Genomic DNA, 22,480 nt, shown 5'->3' with positions numbered 1-22,480 from the left:
GTGGACGGGATGTTGTTCACGTGCGGCGCCTGAAACAATTTTATGACGCTCGTCTCCCCGTCGTAAGTCGCCAGGATGGCTCCGCTTATGCATCGGGGGTAACTGTAATGAAGAAGAAGAGGACAAGAACAAGGCCAGCCAGATCGTCTCTTCCATGCCTGCTGTTCAACCAGAGGGCCAGCCGGATCGCCAGTGCTTGGCACGAGCGTGAGCCGTTCGGGCAACCAGCTGTTCCTGCTCTGCGTCACCTGCCTCCTCGGTTACGAAGAGACGTTACCCTCGGAACTGTTCAGTGCACCCATTACAAAACAAACAAGTAAACGCTTTACGCGGAAAAGAGCTAAGTGCGCTTTTTCTTTGTTTAATTACATTGGTCGGTAACTGGTTCTTGCAGATTACTTCTCACATTATCTGGAAGTTATGCTGATTCCTTCAGTTAAGTGCCGTGACGAACGTAATGTGAAATGTAAAAGACAGAAAGAAAGAGAGACAAATTGGCAAATGAAAGACGGGAAGGTTAACCAGGTGATATCTCCGGTGGGTTACCATGTACCAAGGAAAGGGGAGATCATTTTTTTTCTCCTAAAGGAGCACTGACACAAAATTTCGATGTCTAGTTAACGTGTGTGACCCATTTATGTTGGCACACACACATCATCTGCACAAGTACCTGCGCGCAGCAAACAGCAAGACGCAGGACCTCGTGACATAAACATCCAGAAAGGATTGTAAACAACCGCTAAAAGGCTACGTCACAAGTTTGCGCTGTCGTCCGGGCGGGCCCGGCGAGCAAGTTTCTCGCAGCTCTGATAGACCCGGTGTTTTGTTTTTGTCGCTGCTGACGGCAGCACAACAATCAGCTAAATTTTCTGACGCGGAATAACAATACATTAAAGTGACCTCGAAAGTGTGCATGTTATAAAACGTTGCGCTAAATACGAAATAGTTGACGTCATTCTGACTCGCGAGCGGTCAGCGCAGGCGCCACTGAAATCGTCTCTGCGAAGCGGGCCCGCTGGCTAACGTGTTTTCTCATCGCCACCAACGGCGTCGGGAAAGCTAATTGTATTCTCACTTATGAGTGACATAAGCGTGCATACGTTGATTGTGGTGAGGAATATAGGTGCTTTCTTACGAGTGGCGGAGGGAACGCAAAGGACGTCGGCCTCCGGATCCGACTGCCTGCCAGCTAGGCCTATACCTGCTGCCGGCGATCGCCAGCGCACCTGGCTTGCACGTTCGCCACCGTCGGCGTCGATAAGAGGCAGGAGTGGTCCGAGTTCGTGCGCGCCGCTGGCCGCTTAGAATGGACTCCGCTGAAGAGCAGCCAGATTTGCTCATTTCATTTCGAGCATGCCTGTTATAAACAAAACCCGCCGCGCTTAGAGCAGTCCGATGACCTTCCATCAAGACTACGTGCCACCAAGCCTGTTGCTGTGCCGAAGTTTACCCCGCCTTGTGTCCTGCTCCGGAATATGTTTCATTCCCAAAGCGCCCTCGACGAACGGTTCTTATTACTTGCAGCGGTGCGTACGCATATAGAGTAGGTCGTGGTACGCATATTGATAGCTGTCGCTGGCCGAAATTTCCGAGTCGCTGCTTTGTAGTGAATCCACTCAGAAGTGGTTCGCCACGTCTAAATACGGCGGCCACTCCCGCCTGCAGGAAACAGTCGCCACTCGAGTGCGAAAACGAGAACGACGATGATGGCGAGGACATCGCAAAGAGCCTGCAGACGTAGCAGATGAACTAGTAACACCAAGGTCGCGCGGCGGCGAGCATGCTCGCGTGTGCACGTCACATTTTTCTGCGATCAGGGGCCCAGCTGTGTTTACATTCCTTCTTTGGCCCATCTCGTTCCTGTCTGACACCGAAACTTATATTGGTCGCTACAAACAAGACTCCAAATAATTGAAGTAGTAAAGGCAAGGCGCAGAAGACCAGGACTTAGGGAGAAGAACACAAACGACTCTTCTCCCTAAGTCCTGGTCTTCTGCGCCTTGCCTTTACTACTTCAAGCATGAACCAACTAGCCCAAGCAAGAGTTTTACTAGTCCAAATAATTACCTGTGGCGCTCCGGAGCAAATGATGTTCCGTGAATAATTGGCCATTAGCTACTTACTGCAGGAGAAAAAAGATCCAAATTTTTTCTGTCAGTACTCTTTTAAGGTCAACTAGAATATCGGCTATACTCCTTTTCTTTCTGATCCACATCGCTCTCTTCCTGTTTCTTAACGTTACGCCACACATTTTTTGCTCCATCGGTCGTTGCGCGGTGCTTGTTTTAATCCCGAGGTTTTTTTTTGTTAGCCTCCAAATTTCTGCCCCATATCTAGGTACCGGAAGAATGCTATCATTGTACAGTTTTCTTTTCAACGACAGTGCTAAGCTCCAAATCTGAATTTTGTAATGCGTCCAATATTTACTCCAACAAATGTTCCTTGTGTAAATTTCCTTCCCGTGATCACGGTCCGTTGTGAGTAATTACCTAGATAAACCTACTGCTGTACAGACTCTAGAGGCCGACCAGCGATCCTCAATTCTAGTTCCATTGCCCGGTTATTGAACATGATCTTTGTGTTCTGTACCGTAATCTTTAACCCCACTCTTACACTTTATCTGTTAAGGTCCTGAAGAATTCGTTGTAAATCGTATGCAGTGTTGTTGAACAGGAGACTGTCAACTAGAAACCGAATGTTCAGCAGATATTCGCCGCTCATACTCACTCCTAGGCCTTCCAAGTATAATATCCTGAACCCTTATTGTATGCATGCAGTGAATGCTACCGGAGATATAGTCTTCTTGCCTGACCGCTTTCGTAATAGGTAACTTTCAACTTTTTTTTGTAGACCATCAATGTAGCTGTGTTATATTTGTTGATATTTCCGAAGATATTCATGTATTTCTCATGTACTCCTTGATAATGCATTTCATCTGTTATTGCTGTTATCTCTACTGAATAAATTGCCTTTTCATAGCCTATGAGAGCCATATAGAGAGGTTGATCGTACGCCGCAGATTTCTTTATTACCTGATTGCTCAATTAACATATTGTTATGAAAGATGTTTATTGACAGGGTGAAACGAGGCCCAGGAGGAAGCCACAGACAAGGCCCAGCCGGCGCAGAGTAACTGCCGAGGCAAAGCGCGTACCCGCTACTTTATCTTTTATCTGCCTCAGTCAGGAAGTGCTGCTACATTTTCTCTGGAGGCAGATGAAGCTCGCTAGGCGAGTTAATGGTACCTGTGATGGTACTGTTTGAGTCTGGCCACGTGAACAACTTGCGTCGCAGATGAACGCCAATTACTTGCTGTCACTTTGGCGACGACATAGCTCACATCGCTCAACCAAGTGAGTATAACGAACGATTCAGCCTAAGTGGCGACAAATTTGAGGTACAATCTCTTTTTGCGAGCAGGTGTCCACAACAAAACAGTCACCGGGAGTAAAGCTGATGGGGATATGCCGCGTATCGTAGCGAATCTTGCTGGTGCATTGTGAGGACAACGTCCTAAGATACGCCAGTCGACGTGCTTGTTCAGCAAGACACATGGTTTGGGCGATTGAAGGATCGCCTTGACCCGATAAAAGTAGAATAGTGTCCAAAAATCTATGCGGAGAGCGTGCGTACTCCAAAAAGAACAGTACATATCCAGTAACTTCATGCTTGAGGTACTGTGCGCGTACGTTGCAAAAGGTAAGACGGCGTCCCAATTTTTCTTGACAGCAGCGACGTACATTGATACCATGTTGGTAAGGGTTCGATTCGTCCGTTTCGTGAGGCCATTGGTTTGCGGGTGGTAAGGAGTGGAATGACTATAGGCAGAACGACAAAGCTGTTAACGTTCTTCAACGACGTCGGCGGTGAATTTCCGTCTATGGCCACTGATGACAACCCGTGAAGCGCCCTGACGTAGTATGACGTTATGCAAGAAAAAGGAAGAAACATCTTCTGTAGTGGCATATGGAAGTGCCGCCGTTTCCGTGTGGCGAGTAAGATAATCAACACATACGGCGATAACCAGCGGTAGCCAGCTGACTTCATCGGAAACCGGCAGATCTAGTCGATGCAGACATTTTGAAAGGGTAATATCGGTGGTCTAACTGGTTGCAAATAGCCGTCTGGAGCTTTCGTCGTTTGCTTGAAGTGCTGGCAAACAGTGTAGCTGGCGACATACTGCTTGGTTGTTTTCGAGAGCTTGGGCCAGAAAAATCGCAGGCGAAGTCAGCGTAGTACGCGTGCGAAGCGAAGGTGGCCGGACGTGATATCATGCATAGAACTAAGGATAGCGGAGCGCAGGTTTTCGGGCACAACTGGAAGCAACGGAGGATCATCAGCCGAGTAATTTTTTTAAAGGGAAGCTGTATACGCCTACCGTCCAAGGAAATTTCCGTGTCGTTGTGGTAAGAAACCTCCCATACGTGGGCTGATACCGAAGATGGTGCGATGCCAGGCCGACCTCAGACGGTGGTGAAGCAGGCGTTAAGCACTCCCCATGAATGGGCCGATACCAAAGATAGTGGAATGCCGGGCCGAGCCTTGGCAGAGTTGAAGCAGGCCTTAAGTACTCTCCATGCGTGGGCGCATTCCTAAGATAATGCATTGCCGGGCCGACCACTGGCGGAGGTGACACACGCGTTAAGGAGTCTCCATACGTAGACGCATCCCAAAGATAGTGCAATACCGGTCCGACCCGCGGCTGTGGTGAAGCAGGCGCTAAGCACTCACCATACGTGGGCCGATCCCGACGATAGTGCAATACCGACCCAACACGCGGCGGAGATGAAGCAAGCGTTAAGGACTTCCCATACGTTGGCCGATCCCAAAGATAGTGCAATGCCGGGCCTACCAGAGGCGGAGGTGGAGCCAGCCCTAAGCTCTCCCCATATGTCGGCTGAATGGAATGGAATGGAGCGTGTTTACAGGAAGTATTCAGAAACGTGGATTGGAAAGATTTGGGGATAAAAGATAATGGAGAATACCTTAGTAACTTGCGATTCGCTGATGATATTGCTTTGTTAGTAACTCAGGGGATCAACTGCAATACACGCTCACTGACCTGGAGAGGCAAAGCAGAAGAGTGGGTCTAAAAAGTAATCTGCAGAAAACTAAAGTATCGTTTAGCAGTCTCTGAAAACAACAGCAGTTTACGATAGGTAGCGAGGCACTGCAAGTGGTAGGGGAATACAGGTAGTGACCGCGGATCCGGATCATGAGACTGAAATAATCAGAAAAATAAGAATAAGCTGGGATGCGTTTGACAGGCATTCTCAGATCATGAACAGCAGGGGCCCTATAACGTAAACCTATTCCAATATGTTTCTATTCCAATCTCCTGACGTCAAATTTGCGTAACCACCGACGCAAGCACCAGGCAGTCACCCGCAGGGTTCTCTGAACAGACCAATGAAACGCTCTGCTCGTTCATAGGAGGTAACTTTTGTTCGCTTGAAAAACGAATAACATTGAGCGGCTTGTCGTATCTAATTGGCTGACAAGAGGTGAGGAGAACGCTCAAGTGGAGAGGGATTCACTGGGGCAGAGCCAGTGCACTGAACATTGATAACCGGATTACGAGGGTGGTGCGGGCGTCTGCGACTGGTCAGCTTTCCCTTACTTAGATTGTGGTGGCTGGTCGAAAATCACGGCGGCATGCAACGGAAGCTTAAGAATGACGCTAAAACTGACCCTCAGCAAAGAAGAGTTGGCAGAATGAGGTGGTAAACGTGCCGAAAGGACTCGAAAACGTTACACGGCCACGCAAGAAGTTTTATATACGCAAATACACCCATGCTCTCCGGCAGGTGCGAGTAGCCAGCGTCTCAGCGATCAGCGGCAGCCATCTTATATTCCTTTCGGAACGGGGCAGCCTGCGGCTATTCCGAAGAAAATTCAGTTTTGTTCGGCATATTAATGCATCTTTATCGCGTACACGTCACTTTAACGCGGTGAGTTTGTGCGGTTTTGTGACGTCGCGTTACAGGCAGGTGAAGTGGGTGCAGCCCGAAAACTTTTTCCCAATAGCCGAGGGCTAATGGCGAACAGGGCCCGATTCAGAAATAACTGTTTTTCTTTTTTCTGTCAAATCATGCATAATCAGTGTGTACACATCATATAAGATGGGGAGGTATCGCGGTTTTCGTGACGTCGCGTGACAGACAGGTGAAGTGGGCGTGGTCGAAAAAAGTTTTGGCCAATCGTGGAGGGCTGATAGCAGAATTGGAATAGAAAAGTTTGGAATAGGTTCACGTTATAGCGCCCAAGGTTGCAATTATCCGTCAAGAGAAAAGTGTATAACAGCTGTCTATTACCAGTACTCACGTACGGGACAGAAACCTGGAGGCTTACGAAAAGGGTTCTACATAAATTGAGGACGACGCAACGAGCTATGGAAAGAAGAATGATAGGTGTAACGTTAAGGGACAAGAAAAGAGCAGATTGGGTGAGGGAACAAACGCGAGTTAATGACATCTTAGTTGAAATTAAGAAAAAGAAATGGGCAAAGGCAGGACATGTAATGAGGAGGGAAGATAATCGATGGCCATTAAGGGTTACGCACTGGATTCCAAGGGAAGGGAAGCGTAGCAGAAAGTTAGGTGGGCGCATGAGATAAAGAAGTTTGCAGGGACAACATGGCCACAATAAGTACCTGACCGGGGTAGTTGGAGAAGTACGGGAGAGGCCTTTGCCTTGCAATGAGCGTAACCAGGACGATGATGGCGATGATGATACATCGGCCGATCCCGACGATAGTGCAATGGCGGCTCGACACGCGGCGCTGGTAGAGCAAACGTTAAGCACTCCCAATGCGTGGGCCGATCCCGACGATTGTGCAACACCGGCCCGACCCGCGGCTCAGGTGAAGCAGGCGCTAAGCCGTGGGCCGATCCCAAAGAGGGTGGAAAGCCCGCCCGACACGCGGCGGAGGTGGAGCAAGCGCTAAGCACTCCCGATATGTGGGCCGATCCAAAAGATGGTGCAATACTGGCCCGACCTGCGGCTAAGGTGAAGTACGCGCTAAGCACACCCCATACGTGGGCTGATCCCAAAGATAGTGGAATGCCGGACCGACACGCGGCGGAGGTGAAGCAGGCATTAAGCACTCCCCATAGATGGGCCGATCGCGAAGATAGTTCATTGCCAGGCCGACCCGCAGCTTAGGTGCCGTTCGCCATTAAGGGGTCCACATACAGAGCTTCCCTGGTCATCCTTCTTCACAGAGTGGAATGGCACTGAGATTTTTTTTTGTACTGCAAACGATTGCGACATGTAAACGGCGTTCCTGCTGGCGCACCTGCAGCTCCCCGTAGGGATTTAAAGGTACGGTCGCAACGTTGCTCCCTCTCGAAGGCAGCCAGGTCTGGAAGGGATGGAAACTAGGTAGGCACCGAAGTCATCATCGTCAGCTTTAGTGTACGCCAAAGGAAGACGGTACAGACATTGGGCATCCATGTGACATCGTCCGCTCATGGAGTTGACGGAAAAGCTGTAGCCTTGAAGGCACACAGCCCAGCGAACCAACCGGCCAGACGGCTCGCGCGCCCGACGAGCCATAGTGACTGACCAGCGATGGTCAGTCACTATCGTGAATGCGCGGCAGCGTAGATACGAACGGAAATTCTGGATGGCGAAGGCGACTCAGAGACATTAATGGTGTAGTTTTTCTCCACTTTTGTAAGAGTCCGACTAGCACAGGCAACGACATGCTCACGGCCACCGTAGATTTGAACAAGCACAGCGCCAAAATGCATACCGCTCGCGTCATTATGCATATTGAAGTTTTTCTTGTAGCGCAAGAAACGCGAGTACTCTGAAGAGTGAACAAACACACACAGGCGCTAACTTGGAAGTTAGCGCACGTTTGTGTTTGTTTACTCTTCTACGTCCTCGTGTTTTTGCGCTACAAGAAAAACGTCAAAATGTTGCACCAACGTGCCCAAATTCCAACATGCCCACTGATGTAAGTATGAAGCTCAGTTGACGCCTCCGGATCAAAATGTCCCAGAACCGGTACAGAAGCCAACAAAAATGTCATCTGTTCAAAGCCACACTCGCAGTCAGCAGTCCACAAGTATGGGGTGTCCTTGTGAACAAGAAACGTGAAGGGAGCGGCAAGCTGTGCGAAATTCTTGACAAAGCGCCGGAAATACGAGCAAACGTTCAAAAAAACTTCGTAGATATTTCACCGTGTGCAGCTGTTGGAGGTCACGAACGCTGCTATATTTCCAGGCTCTGGTCGTATGCCATCTCTGTCGACCATAAAGCCTAGTACGAGGGCTTCATACTCATCGAAATGTCCGTTCTTTGAGTTTAAAATAAGGCCAGTTTGCTGGATACAGTCGATAACGACCTACAGGCTCTGATTGTGATCGTGAAATGTCCGCCCGCAGATAATGACGTATTGTAAATAGCATATGCAAGTTTCCAATTTGACTCCGTGGAGCACGGTATCCATAAATCGCTCGAATGTCGCGGCAGCGTTGCGTACACCATAGCGCATAACGTTGAACTCAGAGACCACCAAGTGTCGGGAAGGCTGTATTTGCCTTATCTGAGGGGTACATCTGAATATGTACCTGGCAACGTTTCACGCTAGAACGTTATCTAGTGAGGAGAGTCTAGCAGTGCTATTGGAGGAATTAGCTGTCATTAAATGGGATATAATAGGGCTTATTGAGCTTAGGAGGACATATGAAACATATACATTGTTAAAAAGGGGGCACGTCCTCTGCTACCAGGGCTTAGCGGAGAGACGAGTACTAGGAGTAGTGTTCCTTATTAATAAGGATATAGCTGGTAACATAAAGGAATTCTATAGAATTAATAAGTGATTGACAGGTCTCGCTGTGAACCTTAATAATAAGTAAAGATTGAAGGTCGTACAGGTCTACGCGGCTACATCCAGTCATGCCGACGAGCAAGTCGAAAGCTTCTATGAAGACGTGGAATCGGCGATAAGAAAAGCCAAGACAAAATACACTGTACTAATTGGTGATTTCAATGCCAGGGTAGGCATAAAGGCAGGAGACACGTCAGTGGGGTAATATGGTATAGGTTATAGGAATAGCAGGAAATAGTTATTATTAGAGTTTGCAGAACGGAATAATTTGCGAATACCTTCTTCAGCAAGCGGGATAACCGAAAGTGGACGTGGAGGAGCCCGAACGGTTAGACTAGAAATGAAATAGGCTTCATACTCTGCACTAACCCAGGCATCATACAAGATGAGGACGTGCTTGGCAAAGTGCGCTTCAGTGACCATAGGTTGGTAACATCTCGAATTATCCTAAACTTGAGAAGGGAACGGAAGAAACTTGTACATAAGAAGCCGATCAGTGAGTTAGCGGTAAGAGGGAAAATAGAGGAATTACAGATCACGCTACAGAACAGGTGTTCGGCCTTAAGTCAGGAAGAGGACCTTAGCGTTGAAGGAATGAACAACAATCTTATGGGCATCATTAAGGAGTCTGCAACAGAAGTCGGTGGTGACTTCGTTGGACAGGATACCAGTAAGCTATTGCAGGAGACGCAAGATCTGATTAAGAAACGCCAATGTATCAAAGCCTCTAACCCTACAGTTAGAATAGAACTGGCAGAAATTTGCAAGTTAATCAACAAGCGTAAGACAGCTGACATGAGGAACCATAATATGGACAGAATTGAGCATGCTCTCAGGAACGGAGCAAGCCTACAAGCAGTGAAGAAGAAACTAGGAATAGGCAAGAATCAGATGTATGCGTTAAGAGACAAAGCCGGCAATATCATTACTAATATGGATAAGATAGTTACAGTGGCTCAGCAGTTCTACAAAGATTTATACAGTACCAGTGGCACCCACGACGATAATGAGGCAATAGTCTGGAGGAACTTGACATCCAACAAGTAATGCCGGAAGAAGTAAAGAAATCCTTGGGAGCTATGCAAAGGGGGAAGGCAGCTGGGGAGGATCAGTTAACAGCAGATTTGTTCAAGGATGGTGGGCTGATTGTTCTAGAAAACTGGCTACCCTATATACGCAATGCCTCATGACCTCGAGCGTACCGGAATCTTGGAAAAACGCTAACATAATCCTAATCCATAAGAAAGGGGATGCCGAAGACTTGAAAAAGTATAGACCGATCAGCTTACTGTCCGTTGCCTAAAAAGTATTTACTAAGGTACTTGAAAATAGAATCAGGAACACCTTAGACTTCCGTCAGCCAAAGGACCAGGCAGGATTCCGTAAAGGCTACTCAACAATAGACCATATTTACACTATCAATCAGGTGATAGAGAAAAATGCGGAATAGAACCAACGCTTATATATAGCTTTCATTGATTACGAGAAAGCGTTTGATTCAGTCGAAACCTCAGCAGTCATGCAGGCATTACGGAATCGGGGTGTAGACGAGCCGTATGTAAAAATGCTGAAATATATATATAGCGGCTCCACAGCCACCGTAGTCCTCCATAAAGAAAGCAACAAAATCCCAATAAAAAGGGTGTCAGGCCGTGGGATATGATCTCTCCCATGCTATTCACAACATGTTTACAGGAGGTATTCAGAGACCTGAATTTGAGAGAACTGGGGATAAGAGTTAATGGAGAATACCTTAGTAACTTGCGATTCGCTGATGATATTGCCTTGATTAGTAACTCTTGGGACCAGTTGCAATGTATGCTCACTAACCTGGAAAGGCAATGAAGGGTGGGTCTAGAAATTGATCTGCAGAAAACTAAAGTAATGTTTAACAGTCTGAGAAGAGAGCGGCAGTTTACGATAGATAGCGTGGCATGGAAGTGGTAAATGAATACATCTACTTAGGACAGGTAGTGATAAATACTTAAACTGAAATAAACAGTAGAATAAAAATGGGCTGGGGTGCGTTTGGCAAGCATGCTGAGATCACGAACAGTAAGTTAGCATTATCCCTCAAGAGAAAAGTGCATAAGAACTGTGTCTCACCATTACTCACCTACGGGGCAGAAACCTGGTGGCTTACGAAAAGGGTTCTACTTATATTGAGGACGAATAACGAGCTATAGAAAGAAGAATGATCGGTGTAACGTTAAGGGGGGGATAAGAAGAGAGCAGATTGGGTGGGGGAATAAATGCGAATTAATGACACCTTAGTTGAAATCAACAAAAATAAATGGGCATGGGCAGGTCATGGAATGAGGACGGAAGATAACCGATGCTTATTAATAGTTACGGACTGGATTCCAATAGAAGAGATGCGTAGCAGGAGGTGGCAAGAAGTTAGGTGGACGGATGATATCAAGAAGTTTGCAGGGAAAACATGTCCACAATTAGCACATGACCGTGGTAGTTGGAGAAGTATGGGAGATGTCTTTGCCATGCAGTGGGCGTAGCCAGGCTGATGATCATGATGATGACATCGTAATTTGCCAATATCCTTACCGTATATCAACAGAAGATAATTACGTCGCGGAGTGGAGGCAGTCAACAGCGTCGCCTATTCGTGGTGAGAGTGCACCTCTTTCTTTATGACGGGGTTTGGGCGGCAATTTTCCACACACAACCTCCATGTAGCGTCTTCTTTGTTGACTAGGATCACAGGAGCTGCCCAGGGGCTACATGATTCCTGGATGGCTCCTTTCAGTAAAATTTCTCGGACTTGATCGGTGATGACCTTTCTCTCTGAAGGTGAAACGCGATAAGGCTTCTGAAGAACTGGCGTCGCTTGCCCTGTATGGATGCGGCGTTGCATAAGAGACGCTGGTGGTTTATGGAATGCTCGTTTACCTTCAGCAACCTCCAACACTTCGGCATAGCGAGCAAGCACTCTTTGAAGTAGACACTGCTCACTAGAAGACAGCGACTTGTTAATCATGCGCTTAAAGTCAGCAGAACTATCATGGCTGCTATCGGGGTTGGATTTTTTTTCCGGCAGTTGACATTTCAACCGTTCCTACGTTGACAATAGCTTGTTTGTCAAAACTTGCCAATTTAAGTCCTAGCGACAACGCTATGAATTGGGCTGAAACGTTCACTGTCCAATAACGAGTCGAACCATCAGTTGTTACGAGGGACTATTACATCTTTCTTGAGCGCTTTGTTATAATCGGGCTCGGCTGAACCACAAGAGCCCGTATGAGGGCTAGAACTGGTGACATGTACAAACATTGCAGTCTGAGGGGCAAACACACATCTTGCGACAAGGAGAGAACGTCCGTGGCATCACTGGTGTTATCTGTCATAGAAGTTTGCGCGTCGCGACGCAGAGAAATCGCGCCAGTGCCACAATCCAACGTTGCGCCCTACTCACGCAAAAATCAATTCCTGAAATAATGTCAAGCGTTGTGCGTTCAAGTGCAGTAAATTAAGTTCAAAATGCCTCGTCCCCTTTCACAAGTTAAACAGAACAGACCCCAAATTCGCGTAACATTTCCCCTCCAACTCCGCGAAAGGTAGCGTTCCGATCCCAAGAAAATATACTTCTATAAAGGAGATTTATTGAGGTTCGTAGCGACCGCCGGTTCTAGGATGCATCAAGCACAGTCCCCTAGCTCGAGCCTCTGCTGCGCGCTTGATGCTGCCGATGCTGCTGACTCTGCGCTCACATTCGTTATCTTCCTTACAATGGCCACGCGGAAATAAAGGAGCCATCCTGGCGACTTAGTTTTCTGGAAGGACGATAGAATGGTGATACGGCTTGAGACGCTGAAGGTAATCGACTTCGCGGTTACGACGTCGAATGTAGGACTGTGGCATTAGCTGCTGAACCGGGCAATTAACGGGTGATGTCTCGGGAACGCGGTATGGCCCGTGGTACTTCGGAAGGAGATTTGAAGCGAGCGCAGGCGTGCGGTGTGGCACTAAAGACCAGACTAGAGCGCCCCGGAGAAAGGTGGGAGTCGAGTTCTGGGCGTCGTGAAGGGCTTTTTAACGGTTCTGGTCATCCGAGGTGAATCGGCGGGCCAAGCGGCGACATTCTTCGACGTGTCTGGCGGCTTCCGAGATCGGCAGGCATTCGAATGGGTCCGGCGGGTAGGGCAGAATGGTGTTGATTTTGTGCGAAGGATGACGCCCTTAAAGAAGGTAAGAGGGTGAGAATCCTGTAGTGGCCTGAGTCGCGGTGTTGTAGGAAGTGACAAACGGAAGAACTGGGTTCCAATTAGAGTGATCACGTGATACATACATGGCGAACATGCCACCAAGAGTTGGATTAAAGCGTTCAGTGGAACCGTTAGTATGTGGGTGACAAGCAGTGCATTTACGATTTAAAAAAATAAATTTTGGGATTTTACGTGCCAAAACCACATTCTGATTGTGAGGCACGCGTAGTGGAGGACTCCCGAAATTTCGACCACCCGGGGTTCTTTAAGGTGCATCTTAAGCTAAGTACCACGGGTGTTTTCGCATTTCGCCACCATCGAAATGCGGCTGCCGTGGCCAGGATTCGATCCCGCGATCTCGTGCTTAGCAGCCCAACACCATAGCCACTGAGCAACTCATTTACGATGAACAATTGTGCATTCAGCAAGCAGTTGTTCGATGGCTTCAGATAATAAGGCGCGGCCTCTGTCGCTCAAAAGTTCACGTGGACCTTCATGACTAAGGAGAAAACGACGAAGTATGATACTGGCGACCTCTTGTTCTGTAGCATTTGGTAAAGCGGCAGTCTCCGCATAATGTGTTAAGTGCTGTATCACAACGATTATCCACCTGCTGCCGGTAGGAGTCAACGGAAGTGGCCCGTAGAGATCTATGCCCACGCCATAAAAGGGTCGGAATGGGCATTCTAAAGGCTGGAGTTCACCGGCGGACTTGTGCGGTGGGGCTTTGTGGCGGTGGCACTCAGTTTCGAATGAAATTCTACATTAGCCGCCAGTAATAGCGGTGTGGGAGTCTTTCGTCGGTCTTGAAGACTCCCGCAGGACCACACTGAGGGTCGACCTGGAACGAGGAGCAGAGCTCTGATCGCGAGATTCTCGGAACGACGAGTAACCAGGTGCGCCACTCAGTCGCATAGTTGCTTCGATAGAGTAGCTGATCTCGAATCGCAAAATGGTGCCGAAGCGTATGGGACGCTCGAACTTTCTAGGTATCCGAGAGAAGGTCAAGCAGAAATGCCGTCCGAGGATCATTACGCTGTGCAGCAGCGATAATCTCAATGTCCAGAGAGGCCAATGTGCACTCGCAGGAGGAGTCGTGACTCACCGCCGGGGGAAGCGCTGATCGGGATATCGTGTCAGCGTTGGAGCGCTTTCGCCTGGAACAGTAAACCACGCGGCTATCATATTCTTGGATTCGCAATGCCCAGCGGGTAAGGCCGCCCGATGGGTCTTTGAGCGTCGACAGCCAACATAGTGCGTGGTGGTCGGTCACTGCGTCAAAAGGTCGGTGGTACAAATGTGGGCGAAACTTGCCAAGCGCACACACAATGGTCAAACACTCCTTTTCTATAACGCTGTAATTGGTCTCTGCCTTGGTTAACGTACAGCTCGCGTATGCGACGAAGTATTCTGTGTGGCCAGGTTGACGCTGTGCCAACACAGCGCAAAAGCCTACACCGCTTGCATCGGTACGGTACGAAGAACTTTATGTAGGTCCTGAGGGATCAGTCTGGGACTGATGCGGGCCGCTCCCACGTCGGTACAGAGAGGCCGAGCCCCTCTGCCATCACACGGGCCATCTGGACAGCCCTGAGTTGGTCCGCCGGCACTTCACTGTGCAGCATCCGCTGCCACCACTGTTCACCTCGAGAACTATCACCGGCCAACGCCAAGCAGCGCCCCATTATGTGTTCTAAATCGAGCAAACCTCCACACTTACTACAATAGAGTGAAACCCCGCAGTCCGGATTAATTTTATTCATGATGACCGGGTTAGGGTACGTTCGTGTCTGCAGAAGCCTTAATGTAACCGCCTGCGGTCTATTTAATTTAGGATGTGGCAGCGGGAATGCCCCGCGCCCTAAGTAATAGTGCTTGGTGATTTCGTTGTAGGTTAACACTTGGTCCCTGTACTCAGGAGCGGGAGATCCAGCCCCTTCAGGAAGTACACGGCACACTAATCCTCGTGCCTCCCTGTGCGCCACCTCGTTGAGGTTACGCGGGGCTCCCTCCACAGTCCCCATGTGCGCCAGGAACCAAGTAACTGTATGCGAAGTGATATCCCTACCCTGTAGCAGTCTGTTAGCCGGTTTCGCAACAAGTCCTCTCGAGAAGGCTTTAATCACAGATCGCGAGTCACTAAACACCAAAAATCTTCTTGAATCAATTAGTGCTAGAGCAATAGCCACCTGTTCAGCAACCCCTGGATTTTTGGTATAAATGGAAGCAGCATTTCTAACGCTCCCTTTGCCATCTACCACCACCACTGAATAAGAATTTTTACCATTAATCCATGCGGCGTCAACAAACGCAGACTGCTCCTCCTGATGCTTTGCCTCTCGCAACAAAGCCCTAGCTCTCGCGACCCGCCTCCCTACATTGTGCACGGGGTGCACATTCCGTGGAAACGGACGAACCATGATATTTGCCTTAAGGTTCACGTTCAACTCGTGTAGGAGCGCCCTTTCGTGCGACGCAGCCACCGATTCTTCAATTGACTCTAAAATATACCTACCCGCTGGTGTACCTAGCAACCGCTCCCTCTGTGCGGGACGTTGAGCCTCAGCAATTTCATCTAAAGTATTATGCAAACCCAGTCGTAACAACATATCGTTTGACGTAGTCATAGGCAGACCAAGCGCAGCCTTGATGGCTTTTCTGATTAATGCTTCCAATTTATGTTTCTCCCCCCTATTCCAATTTAGCATAGCTGCCACATACGAGAAATGACACATAATAAATGCGTGAACTAAGCGCATCGCACCTTCTCCTAAACCCCTATGCCTATTAGAGATCCTTCTTATAAGTCTTATGACCTCCTCCGTCTTCTTGGTAATACGCTGAATGGTTCTAATGTTCGATCCGTTTGCTTCAAGTACAAAACCCAGGACCATGATTGCTTCAACTTTAGGTATCACCGACCCTTCCCTAGTATTAATTCTAATGCAAGGCTCAACTTCCCGTACCCAACCCTTCGGCCTACGACCTAGCTTCTAAGATTTGAAGATCAACAACTCCGACTTTTTAGTGGAGCACTTGAGCCCCATGAGACCCAGATACTCCTCCGTAAGCGTTACCACCTGCTGCAGCCTAGCCTCAAGCTCTCCATCACTACCACCGACACTCCATACAGTAATGTCATCCGCGTAGATAGAATAGCCAATATCCTTGATAGTGTCCAGTCTATTAGCCAACTTCGACATCGCCAGATCGAATAACATAGGCGAGAGTACGGATCCCTGCGGTGTACCACAGCAACCCAATTTAAAGACTTCCGACTTTATCTCCCCAAACCTCAGACATGTCCTTATATCCAAAAGGAAAGCCTTGACAAAATGGAAAAGCCGCTGCCCCATATTGAAGTCCGATAGCACCCGTAGAATGAAAGAATGTCGGATTTTATCGAAAGCTTTTTCCACATCAAGTCCAATTAGTGCCTTAGTATCCCTTGTCCACCGGTCAAGGATCTGATGCTTAATCCTGATCATAGCATCCTGAGTCGACAGGCTGGGCCGAAATCCTATCATCGAGTGCGGAAAGACCCTATTGCCCTCAAGATAACGCGTTAGCCTATTTAAAATGGCATGCTCAGCGACTTTCCCCAAACACGACTTCAGGGAAATGGGTCTGAGATTTTCAAGCCCTATGGCCTTCCCCCGTTTGGGTATCAGCACAGTAGTTGCAAGTTTCCACTCTTCCGGGAAAGAGCCTTCCTTCCATGGGCAATTGATCTTCCGCGTAAGGAACTCAATGGACCCATTGTCTAAATTCCGTAGCATTCTATACGTAATGCCATCCGGCCCTGATGCCGATCGACCATTAAGATTCTGCAGCGCCATCCTTATATCAGTTTCAGTAAATTCCGCATCCATAGCTTCATTTTCGTCCCCACTATATTCCAAAATGACGTCAGGTGTATCATGCCAGGTCTCCAACGGAAGGTTCTCTCAGCCAAATCCTTCAGCAACTCCTGCTCCGTGGAGTCCCGACACGCCTGATGGACCAGCTTACCTATCACAGTCCTCTGATTAGAATTAGTGTTCGTCTCATCTAGTAAATATCTGAGCAAACTCCAGGCGCCTCCCCTCTTAATGCGACGATCAATACAATTGCACACTTCATCCCATTGCTGCTTGCACAGTACCCGACAATGGTCTTCAACTTCCTGATTAACCACTGCTATACGCTTTCTAAGCCTTCTATTCAATCTCTGACCCTTCCATCTCGCGAACATCGACTGCTTTGCTTCCAACAAATGTGCCAGGCGACTATCCATGTGTTCCGGGTCAATATCGGTCTGAACCTCTTTAGTGGACGCCTCAACGTTACTTTTAATCTGACTAGTCCACTGTTCCAAGGTCAACTCATTTCCGTCATCTTCAATTCTCTGCGCTCTTCGTTTCCTAAATGCATTTCAGTCAACCATCCTGAATTTCCGCTCCTTTTTATTAGCCACTACCAAAGTAATCATAAGTATGTTATGATCGCTACCAAAATCTATACTAGAATTGGACCAGGACGAATGCACCACCCCCCGAGCAAAAGTGAGATCAGGTGTTGAATCTCTACATGTCGACGTGCCACATCTGGTGGGATACGAGGGGTCTGTAATCAGAGTTAAATTCAAGTCTAGTGCCTGCTGTCATAGTCTCTCCCCCTTAATAGTGCTATAAACATACTTCCACACATGATACGGTGCATTAAGCCCCCTCCAATAAGCAACGGTGCATCCTTAGCCAGATTGGTTGCCTTGGTCAAGAGAGATTTGAAACCCTGCTTCGTGTCCCGGGGGCTACTGTGCAGGTTAAGCAGGTAAACGCTCCTCTGACATAACCTTTGCCGACCTAAGATTACTTCCACCATATTATATTCAATCTTGCAATCTGCCATGTGAAGATCATGTCTAATATACGCCAACCTCCTATTAATGAGAGTAGCGAGTCCTCTGCTCGGTTCATTACCCTTAACTTCCGCTTAGAAATCCGTTAAGGTCACGTTAGACTTCAGTGTCTCCTGTAACATGATAACTTGAGGTTTGACACCATGCATTCTAACAAACTGCTGCAGAGACGCTTTCTTATGATTGAACCCTCTACAATTCCACTGCCAAATCCTAAATGAACTATTTAATAGAGCCATCTTGACTACGGAAATTTGGTGAACTAGTTTTGAGCTCAAGTCCACTCGGCGACTTACCCTGCTGGGCTAGCGGCCGAGTGCACTCCCGCTCCGGACCACTGTCTCGTTTAGATATATTTCAATTTTGCCTAATCTCTGATCCGTGATACTTTCCCGTTCTTCTATCCGCTCCAGTCTACTAATGATCTGATTTACACTTTCTTGCAATGTCGCCATCATTGCTTTAAGCTCGGAACCTACTTTGCCCTGAATCCGTACGGTCGAGGATAGGGACCTTTTTTTCGGAGCAGGTGTCTCTTCGTCCGCCATGTTCTGTTCTGAGACCTCCACAGGCCTTGGTATCTCAACCGAGTCATCATGTTCAAGTCATCATGGACAGGCAGTACAAGCAACGGTAGGGCGAATGGGTTCAGCACTCTCCGTTCGAAGCGAGAATCCAGACAGACGTCGTCACTTTACGAAGCGAGCGGCAAAACCTGATATCAAAAACTGAAATAGCGGCCCCGGTATCGACGAGGGCGACTGTAGCGATATCTTCGATAAACACATTAATGACATAGGCAGGTAAAGGAGGAGGATTTCGGCTTATCGACACTTGCGCAGTTCCTGCCTCGGGAACTGCGACGTCTAGTTTCCCTCTTCGTTCGAAACGGGTCGTCGAGGCATAGGGGAAAGCGATCGGCGACGTGGGGAGGGTGACCGCAGGCGTTCGAAGTGAGGACGGCGATCAGTCTGACAATGAGCTGGGGGGGGGGGGTCGAAGGGTCCATAAGGCGCATTTGGATCCGACGGCATATAGCGCGCTCGTCCATCATCATCGAACGCCTGCGATCGGCGGAGGCAGAACCTTGCGACATGACCGGGATACATACATGCGAAGCATAAAGGGCGATTGTCGGGCGTGCGTCACGGGTTAGCGACGGCAGTGGTGGTCCAGGAGACGGGAGAGGGAGGACGGCGGGCGGCTGCTCTAAGCGACGCATGGGCACACTGCGAGGAGCCATTGCAGCAACCGTAGCATAAGTGAATGGCGTAGTCATGACATCCTAGTGGTGAACAGCGGGCAGTGCTTCTGCGACCTCTTCATGAATCAGGTTACGGAGTTGAGAGGGCGAAGTGCTCGCAGGCTCTTGAGGGACGTACACCAGACATAGCTGTCGTGCGACTTCTTCGCGGATGAAATCCTTGATTTCGGTTTTCAGGGAGGCTTGTTCGGGCCGGTGGTGAGGCTGCAGAGTGATGCCGCATTTGTTGTGGGATGTCGCCTTGTCAGAGCTCGCTGCTTACGTAATTCATCAGAGTTCTGGCACAGGCTGATAACGTCGCCAACACTCCGCGGGTCCTTGGCCAGACGCATCCGGAACGCGTCATCATCAATTCCATTCATGACATGCTTGTTCTTTTCCGCTTCCATCATGGCAGCGTTCACGCGCCTGAACAAATCGAGAACATCTTCTATATAGCTGGTGAATGTCTCACCCGTGTCCTGTGCGCGAGTACGCAAACATTGCTCGGCTCGGAGTTTTGTAACGGCGGGTCAGTCAAATACTTCTGTAATCGACGTTTTGAACGCCGACCACGTTCGCATATCCCTCTAATGATTTCTGAACCAGAGACTGGCCACGCCCGCGAGGCAGGATGCTACGTAAACCAGCTTGTCCGAGTCATTCCAATTGTTCTGAACGCTCACCCATTCGTAGGACGACAGCCACTCTTCAACGTTGTTCTCGTCGGTTCCGCGGAAGATGGGAGGATCCCACTGGCGGACGGTGCCAGCGCAAGGGATGGGTGGCGATGGAAGAGTTTGCTGGTCGGCGTCCGGCATGGCAGAGGATAGCGTCCGAGAACGGAGTTCCAGGGTGGTAGAGTGGAACGTTACACCGCGCGGCTCCACCACTTATAAATGATATTTATTGAGGTTCGTAGCGACCGCCGGTTCTAGAATGCCCCGAGCACAGTCCCTAACTCGAACCTCTGCTGCGCGCTTGATGCTGCCGATGCTGCTGACTCTGCGCTCACATTCGTTATCTTCCTTACAATACATTTTTGTCGAAGACGATTTTTAAAAGACAGGCACATAACAGAAACTGCAGCCCCGGTATCAACTAAAGTGAAAGCCTTCACATTGTCAACTGAATCTCACACTTTGTTTTAAAACATTATTGCACAAGGGAGTATTGATGAAGATGAATGCGTTGCGACCTGCCCCCCGTCGATCGCACCAGCTAGTTTCGCAGCGGCGGTGACAACGAGCGACGACGAGGTGACGGAGAGCTCTGTTGCCGTGTGGGTGGTGGTGTGAGCCTGCGCTCGGAAACGGGAGAGTCACTGCGGGTCGCGCATCCCTGCTGCAGCCGTTGGAAGGAATTGGGATACGGCCAGGGCTCGTCAGCGGTCACAGGGTGTTTGTAGGGATTAAACCGTGGAGGACGCTGCTGGTGGCGTTGGCAATACCTAGCAATGGGTCCAGGCACACCACAGCTGTAGCAAATGCGGGAGTCACTGTTTGTCACGGGCGGCACCGGTGACATGTGTGGCACGGGTATAAACGAACTCGCAGGCTGGTTGTAAAATGAACAAGCCCTCGGAATAAAATTTTGCGCATCTCGCCGATGTCGCAGACTTATCGGTTGCGGTGGCAAGTTGCTGCTTTCTGGACAATCAGCCTAGGCCCTGTGAGGCTCTCAGTAACTCACGTGCCCAGGTGGCCGGTGGCACATGAGAGCGATCGTCAAACGCACACTGGTGGCACACATAAGTGTCGTCAGCAATTTTATAGCGTTCAAGCTCTTCTTTACCCACTTGCCGAATCACCAAGGACATGTCGTCATGGGCAGGTACGGACACACTTGCAATAGTGGTGACATTGTCCAAGCGTCCGAATGTTGTTCAAATCCTTCTCATGTTCAGCGCTTCAAACGTCCGGCACTGTTCGTTCAAATCAGACCAAGTACTAAGATTTTGCGTCGCTATAAGACAATTATAAACATCTTCAGTGATTCCCTTAAGCAGATTTCCTACTTTGTCTTCGTCTGCCATGGTGGCGCTGACGATTCCGCATAATTTCAAAACAGCCTCTATGTACGTTGTAGAAGTTTCCCCGGGTAACTGAGCCCGCCAGGAAAGCGTCCGCTCACGCTTCTTTTTCTTAGAGATCGGGTACCCGCAGCACTCGGTGAATTCTTCTACAAAATTATCGCAGCTTGTCAGAGCGTTCTCATGGTTTTCAAACCAGGTGAGCGCGGTTCCATCAAGAAGAAAAAAACACGTTATCGAACTGCTCCGTAGTGCTCCAGTGGTTGTGGCGACTTACTCTTTTGCAGTGTTTCAGCCAGTCCTAGACGTCTTCATCCGCCTTCCCCGACAAGGTGGGCGGCGCTCGCCGCGGTGTCCAGTAGCCAGCCTGCCCTGCGTGATTGCTGTCTATTTCGCCGCACGTGGGGTCGTCATTGCCTTCTCCGGACCGGCCGCGTCCGCTGCTTGTGGACGTAAACCGGCCAAGAGTGTACTTTGTCGGACAAGTGTTTGAGCTGGGTTATCCCAGGATCGTCCTAGATTTATCCCTCACGTCGACCAAAGATGTTGCGAAAGATGTTTATTGACAGGGTGAAACGAGGCCCAGGAGGAAGCCACAGGCAAGGCCCAACCGGCGCAGAGTAACCGGCGAGCCAACGCGCGCGCACGCTACTCCCCATTTTTCTGCGTCAGTCGCGCAGTGATGCTACGATATGTATAAAGTTAGGAAAAGCAACGACGTTACTCAACATGGAGCACAACTGCTATTGCGCAGTTAGGCTGACCACAATCGGCAGGCAGGTAATTATTTACGTCAGTATATAGAAGCAGGAAGGAACTCATTTCACAACTTATATACACAGCAAGTCATACAGAAACGTTATGTATATGTAAAAATAGGAATACTCTATTAGAACTTGATTTACAGTTAGGTGTCTAAATATTGATATCCGCGGTCACAACGAAGTGGAAGACAAATATCCAAGATAAAAGTGCAGATGTGTGACCAACGTACCTACAGCATTTTCTGTGTCCAAAAATGACGATTTGCGTTGCCAGACGTCCAGCGTGATAAGGGACATACCAGCTGAGGATACCAGGTTCTCCACATACGATTTCAGCATACCCACGTCGGCAATATCGTGTGTCTTCGGCACAGCATGTTCAAACACCTGCGAAAAACGCCACAAATGTCGTCAGGGGAACCCGCTGCTCACGTATAACTACAGAGATTCTGAACAGTAATGGGCTTCAGCTGTAAGAA

General features: G+C 48.9%; 1 protein-coding gene across 1 annotated transcript in view; it reads right to left on the bottom strand.

Moving 5' to 3' along the window:
- The window catches only part of LOC142571138 (juvenile hormone acid O-methyltransferase-like), a 177,296-nt gene that overhangs the window by 16,153 nt on the left and 138,663 nt on the right, over positions 1–22,480 (bottom strand). The window contains exon 4 of the mRNA XM_075679421.1: positions 22,232–22,388. Coding sequence (XP_075535536.1) covers positions 22,232–22,388 — 157 coding nt within the window. The remainder of the gene's footprint in view (positions 1–22,231; positions 22,389–22,480) is intronic.

This window comes from Dermacentor variabilis, chromosome 2 (genome assembly GCF_050947875.1).
Source record: "Dermacentor variabilis isolate Ectoservices chromosome 2, ASM5094787v1, whole genome shotgun sequence".
Lineage (NCBI taxonomy): Eukaryota > Metazoa > Arthropoda > Arachnida > Ixodida > Ixodidae > Dermacentor > Dermacentor variabilis.
This window is presented reverse-complemented; position numbering and strand designations above follow the sequence as displayed.